This window comes from Syngnathus typhle, linkage group LG3 (genome assembly GCF_033458585.1).
Source record: "Syngnathus typhle isolate RoL2023-S1 ecotype Sweden linkage group LG3, RoL_Styp_1.0, whole genome shotgun sequence".
Taxonomy (NCBI): domain Eukaryota; kingdom Metazoa; phylum Chordata; class Actinopteri; order Syngnathiformes; family Syngnathidae; genus Syngnathus; species Syngnathus typhle.
The window spans coordinates 4,900,106-4,919,051 of NC_083740.1; the positions used below are offsets into that span (position 1 = coordinate 4,900,106).

At 42.4% G+C, this 18,946-nt stretch overlaps 1 protein-coding gene across 6 annotated transcripts; it reads right to left on the bottom strand.

The window, feature by feature from the left end:
* Window positions 1–408: 408 nt before the first annotated feature.
* Window positions 409–18,880, bottom strand: rhbdl3 (rhomboid, veinlet-like 3 (Drosophila)). Of its 6 annotated transcripts, XM_061273452.1 has the most exons (10): window positions 18,739–18,855; window positions 17,712–17,735; window positions 13,043–13,422; window positions 8,396–8,554; window positions 6,900–7,124; window positions 6,615–6,763; window positions 5,988–6,100; window positions 2,509–2,609; window positions 2,221–2,281; window positions 409–2,136 (listed from the first exon to the last, which is right to left on the bottom strand). In XM_061273452.1, the coding sequence occupies exons 5-10, from the start codon at window positions 7,122–7,124 to the stop codon at window positions 1,865–1,867; spliced, it is 921 nt and encodes a 306-aa protein (XP_061129436.1). In that variant the 5' UTR covers window positions 8,396–8,554; window positions 13,043–13,422; window positions 17,712–17,735; window positions 18,739–18,855; the 3' UTR covers window positions 409–1,864. The 6 variants fall into 6 exon arrangements, with proteins under 6 accessions (XP_061129436.1, XP_061129433.1, XP_061129438.1 ...); XM_061273449.1 differs by lacking the exon at window positions 13,043–13,422 and having other exon boundaries at window positions 18,739–18,880; XM_061273454.1 differs by lacking the exon at window positions 13,043–13,422 and having other exon boundaries at window positions 18,716–18,825.
* Window positions 18,881–18,946: the final 66 nt, after the last annotated feature.

Sequence of the window (18,946 nt, forward strand, 5' to 3'; positions counted from 1 at the left end):
TAAATATTTTTTGGGGATCGTAAAAAACACATTTTGTTCGTGTATTGTGATAACACCGGAAATAAAATATATAATAAATAATTTCCCGTCTGTGCATACCATGCCAGTTTGGGTGCGGCTAAAAAACCGAGACTGTGCCCAATCTCGCGAGAATACATATAGTTGGTCAAGCGTCCGCTTGATCGCGACAATAATACTCAAATAATTCAGATTCAGTGGGGAAAAAATACTAAACTACAAATAAAGAGCAGCATTCTTTGTTTTTACTCCACATGCCACTATTGTTGTATAGCTTGACTCAGAACTAATACATATAAAAAAGAAATAAACTCCCTAGCAGATCTACATCATAGTTCTAAAAATCAAGGAGTTGACTTTTGACCTAATGATGACATGCACTATAGCAAATGTATGTATAGATATTTAATAATAATCAACAGTTTTGTTTCTGTATAAAATGGTTTAATTACTCCAGTATTTACATATCAAATCTACAAAATATCCACAATGTTAAAATATTAGTACCCATCACATTAGTGACGTGTCACAGTCCCGATGATATATATGTAGACTATTTTCAGACTCACTTTTAAATAGGAGGCATACAAGATATTATATACAATGCAGACAGGCCACACAATGCACGCAACATATCAATATCTCGGATTAAAAACAGCAAACATGTGAATCTGTGTTTAAATATACATGAATCAGTTTTGTGCGAAGCAGTTACCAGAGTAACATGGTTAAAATTACAGTACCAACGAAAACTCAAATCAATACAACAACTCTTTCCAATTGTTTGCATCATGACTTGAGTGTGAACTAACACCGCTTCAGTGAGTCAAAGTCACACTTGAGGGGCAGCTGTTTGTTTTGTTGTCATAATACAGATCGCCATCATACCAACAACAATTAAAATCAGCAGACGTTCACAATCTCTAAACACAACAGTTTGGCATCACATCTGAAAGCTTATCATTTCTGAATGGCACTTGTGCTTATGTATTGAGCTGTATACACACATTTTGATGCAGTTGTTACAAACAAGGTCAGAGACACATGGATAAGGTTTGGAGGACATTGAATATAAAAAAGCCTTATGATGAAATGGAACTGTGTCATCTCACAATTTATGAACTTGAAATTAACCATAATGGTGACCTTATGCCTGTCGCTGCTGCACAATGAAAAACTCTCCAAGTTTGCATGTTTTATTGCAAAATATAGTTCACAATAATCCAAAATAGCAAACCTCTCGTGATGACAAAATGAGTTGTGCAGATTTACTTTTCCCAAGTCATGAGTAGGCACCATCGGGTTGAGTGTAGCAAGAGACTAATGTCCACATACACATGAATTTAAAAATAAAATTCCTATCCTCATGTCAAAAATAAAGGTATCATTATCACTAATATTAGTGGTTTTGGAGCGTTTGGGCTGCAAGTTCATGCCAAAGCAGGAGGTGGTGCTATAACATCTATCAGTAAACCTCTTCAACATTCAAGCATTTGCAGAAAAGAAACGAGAGACGTCAAAGGAAAGGAGTGGATTAGCTCGTTTGGAAATTAAGTTCAAAAATGAATTAGCAATAAATAAAACTGCCACACTTGGCAAAAGCAAATGCAGAAATACGTAAGTGATGTTTTGGGATTGTGGGTGGAAGCAGAGCAGAGAGAGTGCTCCACACTGGAAGGCCGAAGCTCACTATGGAACCTTGAACCTTTTAAGTGCGAGGCACATGTAATAACCACTCCTCACTGTGCTGTCCTCATACAGAAGATCAAAATGGGGAACAAGCGTACACAGTTCTGCTACATCCCGCCTCTGTCACAACTGATGCTACTTCATCACGACAATGGTGTCATGGTGGTGGAGGCAATCGCACTTCAAGCAAACTGTAGGCAAAAATGTTCCAGAACACGGCGCAGAGCACAAACAAAGTGTAGACGCAGAAGAAGATCCAAAAGAGGGATTGCTCCTGAAGCCGCTGCTCGTAGTTCTGCAGGACCACCACGCCCAGGGTGAGACCCACCATCACCCCGCCCAAGTGAGCTACAAAGCTGGGGTTGGGGCAAGGAGGAAATGCTGGCGGGTAAAAGCGGAGCCACACCGCCCGGCCAAATTCAACACTCACTGTGTTTGCAAAGAAAAAAAAAGAAAAGTTCAATAAATATTGGTTAAAATATCTTACAGGTTGACGAAATTAATCAGACTTACTGCACACCAGAGCCATGGCCATCCGGAATAATTTAAACTGACACTTCATGCCGGACCAGTTCTATAAAGGAAAGACAGAATGAACAGTAAGACAATCAATATTAGGGTCCAAAATCAAGTCTTCACAAAATGTCTAGGATTGTACGGCATGTTCAGATGCTGCTGCACCTGCAGGCGGGTCCTAAAAAAGAACCTGCTTTGATGATGAAGTGTCGTGAGTGATTGGATAACCATCGAACTCATCACGTTGAGTCACACACAACACAGAGACGCACACGCATTTATTACCATGACGACATTGGCCAGGTGAGCAGAAACCAGAGCGTACACCCCACCAGACGAACCGACCACGGGAGCCGTCATGTCAGTGACGGACACGGCCAGAGAGCCTGCGGAGATCAGATGCATCACATATGAGATAACGTCAGCGAGATTAATTTTAGAACCAATACGGCAAGTGCGATAAATGCTAATACAAGTCTTCAAAGTGTGTCTAGATTGAACTGCCCAGTGAAAAATGAGAAAGCAATCTATACAGTTTTACTTCAAGGCTTCACAGTTGTAATAAAACGAAACTATCCCTTTTCCATTCATTAAAAAGAATCTCCTAGCGATTATGTGAAGCTACCGTAATTGAATTAGTGTTGGATTAAATGAGCAATAAAGATTTTATTCTAACCCTGGAAACTGAAGTGTTTATCCTGTTAACAAAATACAATTGGCTGCATGCAAAGCACCCAAACATGAAGTTTGCTTTTTATGGGTTTCCTTTGTTTACAGCCTTCATTCAGCTGTCGACATACGAGTTCATTGAGTCCCACAAAAGGACACGAGTGTGCGTCCTACCAAGAAGGCAATTGACCGCTCAATAACTCAAGACTTGACCTATGACCTCAGTGTGTATGTGCCCGCTGAGCCCCTGTCATGCTTGTTTGGATGTTCTTAGCACTGGATTATTATTAGCGATAAATATAAAAACGTTTTTATGAATGACTTCAAAAATAACGCTAGACTAGCAAGGTGAAAATGCATGTTGGAAAATTGTATATATATGTTATCATGCGTTCTCTTTTAGTTTCTATATTACTATATTACAGTAAATGATGTCTCGTTAGATCTACCGTTAGATTAGATCTGCGTACGTGCGTTCGTTGTTCTGCTTTGCTGTTCTTATGTCCACCACAGAATACCACATCAGCCAAGGTGTGAGGTCTTGTCTCGGTCAGCGAGAGACAGCAGCAACGACATTGTGTCAGCCTTCCTCAAGTGGCTGACTCGGCACCTCACACCCTCAAGAAATGGAGCGCTGGGAGCGCCCCTGGTCCTTGCTGATAAGACTGCTTGAACCCATTGAACTTGATGAACTCTGTTTGCTCTTTCCTATGTCGCCACATTAGCATAACGTTTGCAGTAATCTACACACACCAGAAGTTTCCTGCGCTTACCAAAAGCAGAAACCGTTTGCGCTTCCCCCTACCCTTATTTGGTTTCTGCTACACATGTGATGAGGAAAATTCCCCAAATAAAGAGAGCAAGGATGCACTTTTATCCCAAATAACACTGCAGCCGGCGGAAGCCTGTCCCTGGCCCTTGAGGGTTTGAGGACCTTGAATGGGAAGATGAAGGACCACAGTGGTGTGAACACGGAGGTTTGGAACAGCTGGCTGAATGTGTTCGGCAAGTACCGCACCCTGGTTTCCTCGGTCCTAGTCTCCCTTGCCGTTTTTTCTGCTGTTTTGACCTTGTGTGGATGTTGTTGCATTCCGTGTCTCCGGTCCCTAATTAATAAATTGATTACGACCGCTATCTCTCCGCCGGCTGACGCTTTTCCGTTGCTCCCTGAGGACGACTTTGAGCTCCCACGGCCCCCGAGTTGTCATCTTCGCATTGACTCCATTGATGAGGCCCCCGCTGTGGACCTGTCCGACCTTTTTCCTGAGTCCGACGTTGTCTGATTGGCTTCGGTCGCCTCCCGGGTGTAAATTTGTTCTTATGACGTATGATCCTGCGGCTGAAAATCTTTTGAAGTAGCCTTTGGGTGATTTGAGGGTCTCTGAGAACTTATGATAAACAGGGGGGAATTGTTGGAAAATTGTATATATATGTTATCATGCGTTCTCTTTTAGTTTCTATATTACTATATTACAGTAAATGATGTCTCGTTAGATCTACCGTTAGATTAGATCTGCGTACGTGCGTTCGTTGTTCTGCTTTGCTGTTCTTATGTCCACCACAGAATACCACATCAGCCAAGGTGTGAGGTCTTGTCTCGGTCAGCGAGAGACAGCAGCAACGACATTGTGTCAGCCTTCCTCAAGTGGCTGACTCGGCACCTCACACCCTCAAGAAATGGAGCGCTGGGAGCGCCCCTGGTCCTTGCTGATAAGACTGCTTGAACCCATTGAACTTGATGAACTCTGTTTGCTCTTTCCTATGTCGCCACATTAGCATAACGTTTGCAGTAATCTACACACACCAGAAGTTTCCTGCGCTTACCAAAAGCAGAAACCGTTTGCGCTTCCCCCTACCCTTATTTGGTTTCTGCTACACATGTGATGAGGAAAATTCCCCAAATAAAGAGAGCAAGGATGCAGACAGACTTTAGTGTAGGTTGGGCATTGTAAGCTGTCTGTACTGCACTCCTTGCGCAAGCTACGACTCAATATTCTGCCTCACTTGTGGTCTGTCCGTTGGTGCGTTTCTCTTAACATTTATTCACTCTGTCTGTAAAAACCTAACAATGCATTTAAAAAAAATAACTAAAATAGTCAAAAACTGGATTATACATACATGAATATATAATTAATCAGATTCATTATTTTCTTATTAATGTCCACTAACAAAGCCGCTCCATTTGATTTTTATAGCTGGATGTTAAATTTAGCTGTCAATAAGTGATAAAATATATACTTGCAAGTAATGACTGAACAGTAAATGTGTGAGGGTGATCAAAATGTGACGCCCCATTTACACTGATGTTTATTTGATCACATTGATGTCTAGGAGGAAATATGACTCGCAGGCAGGCACGGTCGATACAAAAAGCCGCCCTCCCCCTTCTCGCCGTTGGTGGTCGATATCTAATTAAAACAGCTGACTTGCGTGTGCCTGATTTACGCAACCTTTCCCTGCTCATTTCACTCTGGGCTTAATTCTGTACGGGCCGCTTCGGCTGCTACCCACAGGGGGCTTGTCACTGACCTCTGCACTCAACCACCACACACACGCGCCAGCAACCACACAGTGGGAAAGATTCAGAGACGGAGACAATTTGCATGAATAGTAATCAAAAGTCTGAATGGAGTATTTCATATTTAGCAATTTAGCACGCTCCCCTCGACAACAATAGCCCGTGAAGAATAATGAGGCGAGAAGAATACGACGACAATAGGTTCATTCAAAGGTGAAAATCCATCTTTGGTTTGTTATTGAACCAATTATTGAGTGCAATTTTATGCCTTTTATTTGATTGAGCTAGCCTAGCTATGACTCTTATGGCACTGTTGTACATGTCAAGGGGGGGCTTTTGAGGGACCCTGCTCAACCCCCACAACTGGAAGGAATAAAGCAACACAGAGCCATCTGTCCAGAAGACCCCCATCACACAGACATACATACGACATAATCGGAACGCGATTCTCAAGAGCAAACAGATGGGTCGAGCAATTCGGTTTGAAAGGTGAGACCTTGTGTTTTTATATCAGAGAGAAGATGTACGTGTATTGTCAATTAATATGAAGTCATGCAGCGCTTGGTGGCCCACACACCTGCCAAGACGCCACACGCGTAGACCAGTCCGATCCTCGCCGCCCCGTGGACCATCTCCAGGGGGACTCCCACCAGCAGCTGCATGGCCATATTCAGGCTCAGGTGTTCAATACTATCACACACACACACGCAGATGGAATAATCAGGAGAAAAAACAATTCATGGAGGTGTAGTAGGATTTGGAGCAAAAGCAATACTATAATAACTAATCTAAAAAGTTCTCCGTCAACCTTCAGAGCTCCAGTGTCCTTTTGTCTAACCCTCATTTAGTCCAAAATCCAGTTTGGACTGCGTTGGGCACACAACAAAGAGCCGCAGCAGGAATGAGTGCAAACCTTCCCAGCAAACAAGAACGCAAACAATGTCGACCAAGTGTGCCAATAATCTATTTAGCGCATGACAAACCACCAACGCCAGATGGTTCAATGATCAGGAAGGAAACAATATTGATCAACTGGGTGAGGCCTGACCAAACACTCAGGGACATCTCCAGGGCATGTGACACGCTGAGGAATGACCTCCAATCTACAATCACCAAGTCTCATGTGTGTTTAAGCTTTTTCTAGCCTATGTTGCATTGTTTTGGGGTTTTTTGAACGAAGGCTGTAGTTGACTGTACAACTCACCCGGTGTGCATGAAAATGTAGCTGAGGTACCTCCAGGCCTGGGCCCGGAGCTGCGGGTGGTAAGGTAGAGGACTCTTAAGGAATGATGAGCTGGATACCTGCAGAACTAGGCGGTCCAGATGACACCCATAATAAAAAAACACGACTACCTACGACACAAAAATACAGACAGTGGCAGTGATTTACAGTGATTACAAACATGGCTCGTTACTACTATTCTTTTTTTTTTTAGGTGATACAGTTCCGGCATTTAAGTCTTTTCTCTTCCCTTACTCGATCATTTACCTCAAGAATGGTGATGGTCAGGATCAGCCATGGTGGGGGCCAGTAATTGTAGCTGTCAAAATACCACTTGCGATCCACTTCACGCGGCAACGTCTCATAAGCGACATGTCGGACCAGGCGCTGGGAAAGACCCAGGCCGACCTCATCTCGGAGACTGTTGCCTTTTAAGTGCCTGCCCCCCTGGAGGATTGCCCTCCGGAAACTATTGGAGCGCTTGTTGCTCATCTGGAAATCAGAGATATTTGAAATGAAGTTCAACACACTCACGCGGTCTAAGTGAACACGGGGCGAATAAAGGAATAGGCCTGAGTGTTCCAATACTTTTGTCAAGAACTGTACTCTGTCAAATCCACTCAACGCATGACTGAAGCGCCATAACAGCGCTTTCTGAGAACAGGCCACACAGACCGTAGAATGCCATTATCATCACCTAGCAACCAACAAAAACTCCTCCCCTTACCGCTGTCTGCCTCCAAGGAGTTGAACTGCAAGCAAAAATGTTCCTTGTATTGCAGCGGTCAACTTAGTCTTGCACAGTGCTTCCACAGTTTCTTTGTAAAATTATTATTATTAATTGTTTGTACAAATTAGTAGTAAAGATTATGCTGCAATGAGACTTTGCAGTGCAACTATAGTCAATGTGCCTTTACAACAATCTCCATGACAACATAATGACTCTCCTGCATATTATTATTGAACTTTAAAAACAAACTGAAGAAAATAATAAAACACTCCAGGTACAAATGTTAAAGATACAGTAGAAAACAATTCGTACAAAATAAATATGTGGCATCGGAAATCCTACAGCGTGCCAAAATGATGAATCTTGTGGTTTGCAAATAAAACTAAGTATAAAATATAAGACTTATAAAGATGGGAAATCAGGAGAAAAGTAGAAGATGAGTTTTCTTGCACTATTTCATGAGACTTTTAGCATTACACTAGGGATCAGTATCTGGAGAAGTTTAGAAGAAGCCAATTATTTCCCCCTTTATGTCAGGAGGAAAAAAGTGTGGGAAAATGATTAGTTGCCATGGCCACTTTCAGACGGCACACCAGGGGCAACGCATGCATGGAGATGCTCTCAAGCAATACTCTATCTCCAAAAGACTACAAATATTGCCTTAGAGCAGAAAAAAAAAATTCCAGGTTAAGATATTAGGTAAGAAAGGTAAACATGCCAGATTGCAAATAAGCACGTTAGCGTGTTTAAATGCTAGCATTCATTTGGGTGCACGTTTTATTTGTCTGCCTTGTATTTGGAATATTTTTTCAGTTTAGTTTCATATATTTAAAAATAGCATTAAAGTGGAAGGATAATATGTTGTATGTGCTCTCAAGTGTCAAAATTTTGGAGTACGGGTTAAACAGCAAAATCACTGTTTCCCCAGGGGGCGGCCATTTTGCTATTTGCTGCCAACTGACAATGACATCACAGTTGCCAGGTCTCAGGTCGCCAATTACGAAAAATAACTAAAAAGTCGTGACCGTCTCACCAGGTTGACGAAATCCTGGTAGCAGATTTTTCCATCTGCGTTACCATCTGCCAGGGCCAAGAGGACTTCGAGCTTGTGGGGGTCCAGCTCGGAGCCATGCGTCGCCAAAAGGTCCCTGAAGCGCTCGGTACTGATAAAGCCCGAATTGTCCACGTCATACTGTAGGTGAACACACACAGCAGATTGATAAAAAAAAAAAAAAAAGATTTGGAATCTATTTTCATTAAAGATAGCTTACATATAAAATTATGCCTCTCACGGCTGTCAGAAACTGTTTGCCAAATAGTCAGTAGGACATCAGGCAACAACATGGAACTTGGCAAGCGTCCATTTTCTTTTCCCTGTGGCCCAACGAAACTAAGGAATTTCGACCGACACACTGCCAATATTGCTTTGTTAGTAGTGTATATTCACAATTTATTTCGTTTTTCCTAGAAAAAGTAGTTAAAAATATGAGTGCTGATGAATTTAATAAACACGAAAGTAGTACAATATCTTCCCCACCCACGCTGACACATTTGAACCAGTTCAGTTTGTTGTGTGACACCAGGCAGTAAACAGAATGTTGATTGTGTGTGGGAGATGCACATACTGTTCTCAATGTCTAAAAAAAAAAGTAAATAATCATACTAGGCAAGTGCACTTAAACGAGACATGAGGACGGGCAAAAATATTTCGCATCTGCTGCAGAGGAGGCGGAATATACATATTGGTTCCCTGATGAGGAAAAAAAGAAACAGGCTGACTATGATTAAACTTGCACTGCATCTCTTAACTCGCACAATATTGTCCCCAGGAAAGCACACCACACACCGCACCACAACTATTCTAGGCACACACACACACGTTTTACGTAAAAGCTAAGTTTTAGTTCACAAAAAGAGCCAACCAACCTTGTGTTGCAGCAAATCAGCCACTTTCTGCTGCAGGCATTTGCCCATGATGAAGAAAAAACACGATGCAGTGAATGTCACGACTAAGACAATGAAGGAAGGGTTAAGCGCGTGTGTGTGTGTGTGTCCTGATTGTCATATTGTGTCATATTGTTTGCACCAGACCAAAGAGGGTCATTTCCAACCAGGGCAAAAGGATTATAGTTCAATCCAAGACCCTCACCGAACACCTCCCCCCCACACACAACACACAACAAACACACACATTAACAAAATAATACTCCTAAATATGTCCGTTATCTGGCGTGATGTGTGCTTACTTGTCTGACAGCAACAATTGATTTCGACACAAAGTGAAAGCGAGTCTGGAGACAGAGTGGCTTCCCATCCATCCTAAAAAAATGTTTTATACTGTTCCTGTTGGAATTAAACACAATTCAATTTAAAAGCCATTTTACTTCAAGGCATTTTAATATTATAAACAAAGTTGCTGTCTGTAACTTAAGCGGCTTACAAAAGAGTGAAAGGCCAAAGCACCAAATTCAAATAAGTACACATAAAATGTGCACAGACCTCAAATGCAAAGTATTCTCTTCTATAATGAGCATTCATACTGAAAGGATCTTTGCAGTCTGGAGAATGAAATGGCAGCGAGGCGAGGTAGCGGGGCATCGGGGGTCTTTCAAAGGGTGTTTTGCATTCTCATTGTTAAAAACATAAATATCAAGGACTTGCCTAAAGCCCAAAGAAATGTCCAGCCTTGTATCAAATATGCAGAAAGGCAACAAAAACAAAAAATGCAGAAAATAGCTTGCCTTCAGGTGACTGACTGAGTCCAAACATAAAAATAAAGCAGCTTGTGAAAATCAGAAAAAGCAAAATTGTAATCTTAAAAATACTGTTTGGGAAGTGAGGGGGGGGGGCAGCCTCTTATTGATTCTTAGTTATGTTGAAGATTGAATTTTGAATTTTACAAACAAGCCGGGCGAGCTCTGCAGGACCCAGGGTACAAAGTGGAAAGCAGTGACGGCCATGATTTACTGTCGACATCCATCGACTGCCTCGTTCGACACGCTAGCTAGCTCCAGGTACAAACACCGTGCAAAGACTGACTTCCACTTTGCTTGTGTGACATGACAAGAGTGACGGGTATAGCATAAAAATAAAACAGCAGCCTGGAGGAGTCGCAATGTTCCAGTAGTAACATCCCCCTGCAGGTTGATGCGGAATGGCAGGCATGACTGTGTCTAATCACCGTGGCAACTGGCGTGACAAGACTCACAGAGTGTGCGTGCGCTGCCAATATAGTGTGTGTGCCACATTTTGGATTGACATCTTATTTTTTTTATGGGTAATGTGAATATAGGCAAATAATGCTGTCAGAAAAGTGGAAAAAGGAAGGAAGGATGGAAGGTAGGAAAAAAAGCACAGGAAGGAAGAAAGCGCAGGAAGGAAGGAAGCGCAGGAAGGAAGGAAGTGCAGGAGAAGTGATCTCGTTTCCTTTACTAATTGCACCAAGGGAGAGCAGCGAGCAGGTACAATGGAAACACATCGGCCTTCTCATGTTAATCAGCTGCTTCACACTGGGGTGGGGTCGTGCTCAATGTGACACTCTTCGAGCCGCTATTTCTGTCCTTCTGTCACACACACACACACCACACACAGACCAGCAAAAGACACACACCCTTTTGTCACCTTATCTGCCACAGCTGAGAGAGTACATTATCAGCGCCGTTGGCCGTCGTAAGCTCAGGGACATGGTGTGGGTCTGGGGGCTTAGCGTCGGGCCCGCCAGCAGACTTGGCCCCATTTAGCCGACTAGTTCAAGTTGAATGGAGCCGACAGCTTGTCAGCGGTCTGAATGGGAGGGGTGGGAGGACTCACTCTTTCTGACATTGGCTAAAAACGAACACAGCCAAGTGTGCGAGGCCACCTGATGTCATGGATGCAAAAGTGGCGATGGATGGGGGCTATTTTTCCAAATCCATCTGTGTTTCTCTCATTCATTTGATCCGAGGACTGAAAATAAATTTATTGTCATTGTATACAAAGTAAGTCCGGCGAGATGAGAAATGAAGCGCACGCATTACTTGAAGCGGATAAGATGACCTCTACCACAGTGTGTGTCTGACCTGACAGCTCCTGGTTCAAACCGGCACTGCTGCTTGTTTCATTGTTTTCCGACAGAGGGAGGATTCAGAGTAATCCAGACAAAAGAACTATTGTTTCGCCGAGAAGGTCAAGATGCAGGAATGCTGCACGGGGCGAAATTGCCATTCCGATTCAATCCTCCGAAGACGACATGAGGAATGTGACAAGCAGCTGTGACTATCACATTATTAGGTGGCCAGACATCGCTTCTCCTATTGCGGAAAACCCCTCAAGAAAAGGTCAAGCGTTTGGATTCGCCATTCACGTCACGGAAGACGGCAACCGTAAAATGTCAGCACTGTCCTAACCGGCGGACCCCTTTGTCATTTGTGTTCACCGGTGTCACAGAAGCACCAAATTGGGGGGGAAAAAAAGTTTCAAGAAGTTGGACTCATTATGTCATCATGGATGGAGAAGATAATTAAGGCAGATTTAATTCAAGTGCTCTTACTACATCACTTATAAAGAAAAAAAAATCACTGATAAAAAAATATCACTTGCCTCACTTATTATTTACATTAAATCAGCCAATCAGAGAGTAGAGCCGCCAGTCCGGGTGAACAGATTAGGGCTGACACACGCACATACATGCAGCACACACTCGCCTACGCAGCCTTCTGAGGCCATCACATACATGCACCACTTTCTCACCATAATATTCCGTAGCCAAGCAACGGACATGCCCAAAGCAGCTACGTGCGCACCTGAACACTTGACACATGCTTGAAGATGAGCTAGTCTATGAAATCCCCACTCGACTATGCATGCATTAAGAAACCGAGTTTTTTTTTGATCCCGGCTAATGTCATTCACGTCACGGTGCCGTTTGTTCATTTTCTGGTGGTATGATGGAATTTTCTGTCAGTATCGGAGTTTCCAGAAACGATTATTAATCGGCTCAATTATTATTCTAGCCGTTGATTTGATATCAATCTGTTTTGCAAAAAGGGTATCGCAAAGGTATTTTTCCCATTTCCTGTTTAGTAACCAGTTGTTCTTGTTGATTTGATATTGTTCAGTGAGTAAAAAACAGCAATAAAATATTTCAACGATGGTACGAAAGGTACTCACGATTCTTTTTTAAATCAATTTAGATGATTTACAAATTAAAAGCAGGATAAATGCTTGTTTGCATGAATGGCTACAGAAAATAACGAATAATTACTGCAATTAACTGTTGAATGAATTAATTTTTACAGCTCAAATTTTCTGTCATGTTAGTCAATTAAACTTAATTTAAAAAAAATTGTGATTCGAATCGGAATTGCAGATTCTGTACAAAAAAGAAAAGAATTCAATTTTTTCTTAAAATGGTTCAGGACTAGTTAAAGGAATGAAGGAGGAGGCGTGAGAGTTAGGAACGGAGCCCCTTGGGGCGTCTGGAGTAGCGAAAAGGGGGTCGAGCCCAGCGCCTCTCAGCAGGCACTTCAGCGTGTGTTCATATAAACACTTAACCTCCTGCTGCTGCCGCAAAGCATTCACGCCCGAGAGACGGCTTGTGACATCAACAAGATGCGCAAAGTCCCTCCGGCGGGGGGGGGGGGCAACGTTTTGCAATAAAAGACTCCGAGATAGTCAAAAGGCACACAAGCATCAACAAAACCTTGATGGAGTGTCCGTGTCAGTCAGGCAAAGGGCGCGCTGGGGTCAATCTTAAAGGCAGACGCACGTCTGTGACCTCATCTGGCAAAAATCCTCCCCTTTACAGCGAGGTGAGAGCCATTCATTACCGTCAAGCCAAAGCTTCCATCAAGCACTCTGGCTGGAATTATACAACGAGAAGAAGGGGAACAAAAAGAGGGGAGAAACATTTGTTTAACGAGCTATTCGCTGGCTGTCTTCCTCTCGCTTCTTCTCCTCCGGGCCTGCCCCTGGAGGTCAACACCCGCTCCAGCGCCAATGACGGCAGCGGCTCCATTCAGAGCAGATTTATGATTGCTAATAGCTGGCAAATGGAGCTGCGACTGTCTGTCCCTTCAATTCCTGCAAATGTGGAGGAGAAAGGAAAAAGGGTTGTTTTGGTGAAAGGTCTAATTTCTGAGTTGATCAACTTGTAATCATCAATTAACCATTTAATTAGCTATGTTGGCCATTTAAAGAGATTATGAAGGTAGAATAAAGCTCCTACTTCAACACTTTGGCACTGTTGTCAAATTTCATCAGCCGTGTCCTGAAAGATGATACAGGAATGGAAAACTAAAGGTCGGGCCGTTATGACTAAGCACTGTCGCTCACCTTGGATGAGCTGAGACTGCCGAAATAAAGTGTTGTAGCTACCTAGCTATTTTGTTACATCATAGTTGATAAATGATATATAAAGACATGGTGAAGATGTTTTTCCATACCAGTCGAATGGCTTAGCGCACTTCCTAGCGCTACTGAATGGAAAATTGTCCCCTGAAGTTTAATTTCCTGTGTTTAATGAATTCATATAATCTGGCTGTTTGGTTATTTCCACATCACGGTTGGAATTAAATTCATTTTATTGAGATGCATCTTCAGAATAATTACTGTCATCATTGTCTGCAAAATCCAATTCGAACCTATCAGTGCCTGCAGCAGTTAAGGTCAATCTTTTTTTTTGCAGATCACAATCAAGAAGTTGGAACAAAGATATTTGTGTGTTCTATCTGAGCAATGCTTAGAAAGAATTTGACAAAGGATTTGTTGACACAAGATAGAGACCAGAACCAAAACGCCTCTGCCAGACGAAACAACAAGACATTGTGTAAAGGAACAAGACCAGCACACAGAACATTTACAGCCATCATGAAAATACAAATCACATGCCGGTGAGGCAGTTTGCTTCACGGACAGTTGCGAGAAGCCAACAAAAAGCGATCAGAAAAGCCAACAAACGTTTTAGGGAGCGTATCTGGCATCATAAATCTTACACAGACGTGTACACGTGGCGGATTGGAGTTGCCGTCTGCCTTTGTTGAGGATTGTTAGTGTGCCATCTGCCTTGCTAGACTAAACTTCCTCCCAAATTGCACACTCGGTGAAACGTTCGCTAATGGGCCGCAAAAGAAGGCAGTTAACGGGCGTGCTCACACACAAACACATTATTATTATTATTATTGGTCATTCTAACCCCATGGAAGCAATAGAAGCAAAGAAAGTGTCGGCGAGGAGCCCATCTGTTGTTCATTCAACCACCTTTTGAAGACATTTTTTTTTTAGGTATGAATGGAGACTTACCCACCATTCTGCTCAAAATGTTTCGAAATGATCTGACAAAGATTTGTAGTGCACGATGAAAGAAGCTAATTCATGGTTTATGTTTTCGTTAAAAAAAAAAAAAATTGCAGTAATGAAACGGATTGACGCTAACTAATATGCGGTGTCCTGGCTGGTCAGTGTTCTTGGGTTGTCATGGCAACTGCTACTCTATCCTACAATCCACATGGTGTCAAACCAGATATGTTCAGGTCAATTTATTGCATTTTGATATTCCAAACACACGCAATTAGAATGCATTGTTGGGAAAAACAAGATAGAAATCACTCCATTTCTATCCCATGCTTTGACTGACCGATTAATTTTAAAGTTACACACAAAAAAAAAAAAATCAGAAATCATCAACTATTGCAAACTGTACCTGGCACATGGAACATTTCAATTTCATATTGGCGCTGCTGTGAGTTTCAAGTGTGAAGCCAATTACGGCCAACCTTGGCACATCGTCTTTTTCCCCATTTACCGATCAACAGGCGCGGCAGCTATTTATACCTCCGCATAAAAGCGGAAACTGTTTTCACACTCGGCCAGCTGGAACACTGCTTTTCAGGATGAAAATCTATTTAGGGCCCTGAGGTGGAGGAGCAGCAGAGAACAATAATCTAGAATGAAATCTTTTAATGAAATCGTTTGAGATGTCATGTGTTGTTTTCTTTTTAAATACGCTGACGGTAATTAGCAGCTTCTTCAAATTCTTTGGGATCCCCTGAACTCGGCCGGTGTCGGTCGTTTTGGGAATGTTGGATGAACGGGTCAGCAGAGAGCGACCTCGCCATCTGTGCACATGTCGATGGCAATTATACCGAGAAGCATATCAGCGTTCAACTGACGATATTGATTTAAAAAATGTGAAAATTGCTAGGAAAAGGAAAAGCCCCTCACTTGACCACATGGTTAATACTGTTGCATTCCAAACTTGTAGGTGTCAATAAAGTACATTAAAAAAGATGTTGCAGCACAGGGAGGATGAAGAAGCAATGCTAAGCTAACCTAAGACTGACACAGGTGATCAAGTCCACTTTAAACAACAAAATAGCAAATTATTAAGTGAGTGGATTCTAGAAAATTTACTCCGATAAAATATTCATAATATCCATCAAGTTAAAATATATCTATTTCTAGTCTTGCTACTTGAACAATATTTGTTACGAACAAACTTCCTTGCATATCAACTCCTACTCGCACAATCGCTCAAATATCTCGACTCACACTGAAGCTTTTTTTTTCTTTTCCCGGCCATCAAGCAAGAAAAGCCATTTCATGGAAAACAGGCAGCCATGTGAAAGTGTTTAATCACTAAGCTTGTGCGGTGGGTGCATGCCGAGGGCATTTCCAACACTGCGTGGTGGTTGTCAACACAAAAGGTAATTGTGTAACACACGCGCACACACACGAACATGTCCGACAATAACTGTAATTCCGAGGCTCCGACTGGATCTGCAGAAAATCTGCCGGGAACTTCCAGGCGAGTTTCAAGACGTCTGGAAATGCTTTTAATGACTGTGTCTGTTCGGTAGCTACAGTTTCAACATTTTCACATTTCAAGGGAATCCATCAGAGATTCTTCCCCCCAAGGAGAGACCAGAACCATTTGTTGTGTGATCTAAACACGCTTAATACGGTTTATCAGATAAATACAGGACATGAGCTACGGTCCATCCTCAAATCCCCGGAAATCCCCACAAAAACGTTTGACTGCTGACAAAGTCATTTGGAGGCTTTACTCGTTTTGTTATGTCACGATGTATCAAAACGTCTATTGGTATTTGTGGGAATAATGTTTTTAGGGAGGGCTTGCATGCGGGTCTGGATCAAATCCTCGTTCTCATTACCTTTCCTTACCCCGGTAAAAATATCGTATTCACAGTTGCAGCATATGTCAACGAGTTAGACTTAAAAAAAATACCCCAATCCATGTAGCATCATATCAAACTCCAATGAACTCCTTCCTGTTTGTCTTTTCTGGCATCCTTGGCTCAATAGAGAAACATGAAGCGGCAACTTGAGGAAGGCAGAAAGAATAAAAGCACATCACCTCGCCGTGTGGACACTTTTAAATCCAAAGGAAAGACATAAGGCTTTTTTATGTACTCATGGAACATCAACACACACAAGGGAACCTCTTGCCGTTCCCGTAATCCCTTGTGACCTCACGTCTTTACAACATCAACGATAAAAAAAAGGCAGTCTGACACGAGCCTCTGGCTCACCCCATTAACCCCCCCCATACCACACACACATACATACAAACACATAGAATTTCCTCGAAGAAAAGGGGCCCCAGGGCAGGCAGGTGCTGGGGCAGCCGCCCAGACTGGACTGTGTGTGTATGTATGTGTGTGCGTGTGGTAATAGGGTCCGTCCACCGTCTGTCAGCCCGACCTGCTGCTAACATCAGCTGCTTTGAGTTCCTCTCTCTTGTGATTATTACCAAAATGCCCTCGCCCATGTGTGCGTGTGCATGTCACCCAAACTGAATTATCAAGCTTAATGATGATGACGCACAAATTTCCTACAGTGTGTGTGTTTGCGTTGACAATAAGTCAGAGTCCCGGTTGCACTTTTTAATGCAGGCTTTACTGAAAAGAAAAAAAAGGATTTAAAACGAACAGCATGGTGCACGACTTAAATCTAAAAATACATTTGCCTAATGAGGCGAAACAGAAATGCAAATGACGGAAAGTGAGAGTGTCCAATGTTCAGCAGTTGGGACCCAAACACACTATACCACTTGGTAAACTGAAATGTCTAGCAGCTACACTAAAACTTCTAAAGTCGGGTTTGGGGGAGGAAAAGGTTCTTCCAAACCTCAGCAAACATCAATCTGACGAGTAATTAAGTCACATAGAAACTGTGTACACATAACTTTTCAATTTTGTTCCACTTTCGAGGTTCCACCGAACAGTCGTAACACAAAAGTATCATTTGGAAGATCTCCAATTACGTCCAAACAGTCCAGCAAAATGCTTGCATGTAATCAATCAGATAACGCCAAGGTCATGTGCAGGATGAACACAAATGACACATCTTACCTTGTCAAACAGCTCCTTCCATTTCTAGGAAAAAGAGAAGGACAAGAGGGAATTTAGACAGGCTCGAGAACCTGTTTGGAAACGTTGATACTAAAAATAATATCCTTAACAAGCCGTGTGCGCCGGGCTGTTACCTCATCATTGTGTTCACTGAGCTGCAGCCGAAGATAATATAAAAGCTTAAGACAACAAGAAGCTGCTCTTGTTCGTCTGAGTACTGCCTCAGTCCTCAAAAAACTAAATGACGTCATTAGCAGGTTCCATTGGTCTGGAATATGTTTTAGTGTTTTAAGTCCACATTTAAAATCAATTTGAACTTCTCTGTTGTTAACATACAATGATCCATTGAAGAAAGTTTTTAATTTGTAGCTTGACCAGAATTGCAGTTCAAAACATGTATGTCAAATCATCGTTCCCCACTAAAATGAATTGAAATGGTGTTAATCCATTCCAGACATCCAGAAAAAAATCTAGTTGTCATGTGTTTTTAAACTGTAAAACACCACTGTGTGGTTTTATACTTTATAAAATAAACATCAGCAATTGCTTCATTGAATGGAATTTAAATGAATTAAACCATTTTGATCACACTTTTTCCTTCAGTTCACATGATGCTCCTTCTGGCGTGCACACCTGAAGACCACATCAGACATACTGAACTGTATTTTCTCCATAGTTAATTTGATACCTTGTTTTTATTATATTCAATTCATACCTAAAAACGGATTTTGCCACTTGCTGTCTACTGAAAATGACATTATATGTGCTCCGATTATGGCTCAGCTCGCGAACGTCGCATGAGCCGTGATTGGCTGTTACCTGAACGCTGACCACGTGAGATGTCATTTTCAGTAGACCCTCAACAGCAAGTGGCAATATGCGTTTTTTAAATGACATAAAAATAATGAGGTTGTCAAATGAAATTTATAGACACCTTTTACTGCAAAAAAAAAAAAAGGATAAATAAGTCGAATTCAGGAGTATGTACCAATACTTTTGCCTACCAATAAAGTTGTCTCACACTTACGTCTTCGGGAGCCACTGGAAGGACGTCAGTGCTCTCCAACACTTCTATTTCCTCTCCCTCCGCGTTCGCCGCCACCGCCGGGGAGGAGGTGACCGTCAGCTCCCGGTTGCCTCCCGCCATCCTCTCCGGTCACCCGCGGTACTTCACCGACGACTCCGCATGGCTTTTTATTCCACCCCCTCCTCCGATGCTCCTTCCTTGGTGTCAC

What these genes read in the sequence shown, in the direction of transcription:
- rhbdl3 (XM_061273449.1), bottom strand. Translation starts at nt 18,858, where the DNA reads ATGGCGGGAGGCAACCGGGAGCTGACGGTCACCTCCTCCCCGGCGGTG. An exon ending in CGCGTGTGGCGTCTTGGCAG is followed by an intron (nt 2,610 to 5,987) that starts GTGTGTGGGCCA and finishes TGATCTCCGCAG; the next exon opens with GCTCTCTGGCCGTGTCCGTC. An exon ending in ACCTGGCCAATGTCGTCATG is followed by an intron (nt 2,282 to 2,508) that starts GTAATAAATGCG and finishes TTTCCTTTATAG; the next exon opens with AACTGGTCCGGCATGAAGTG.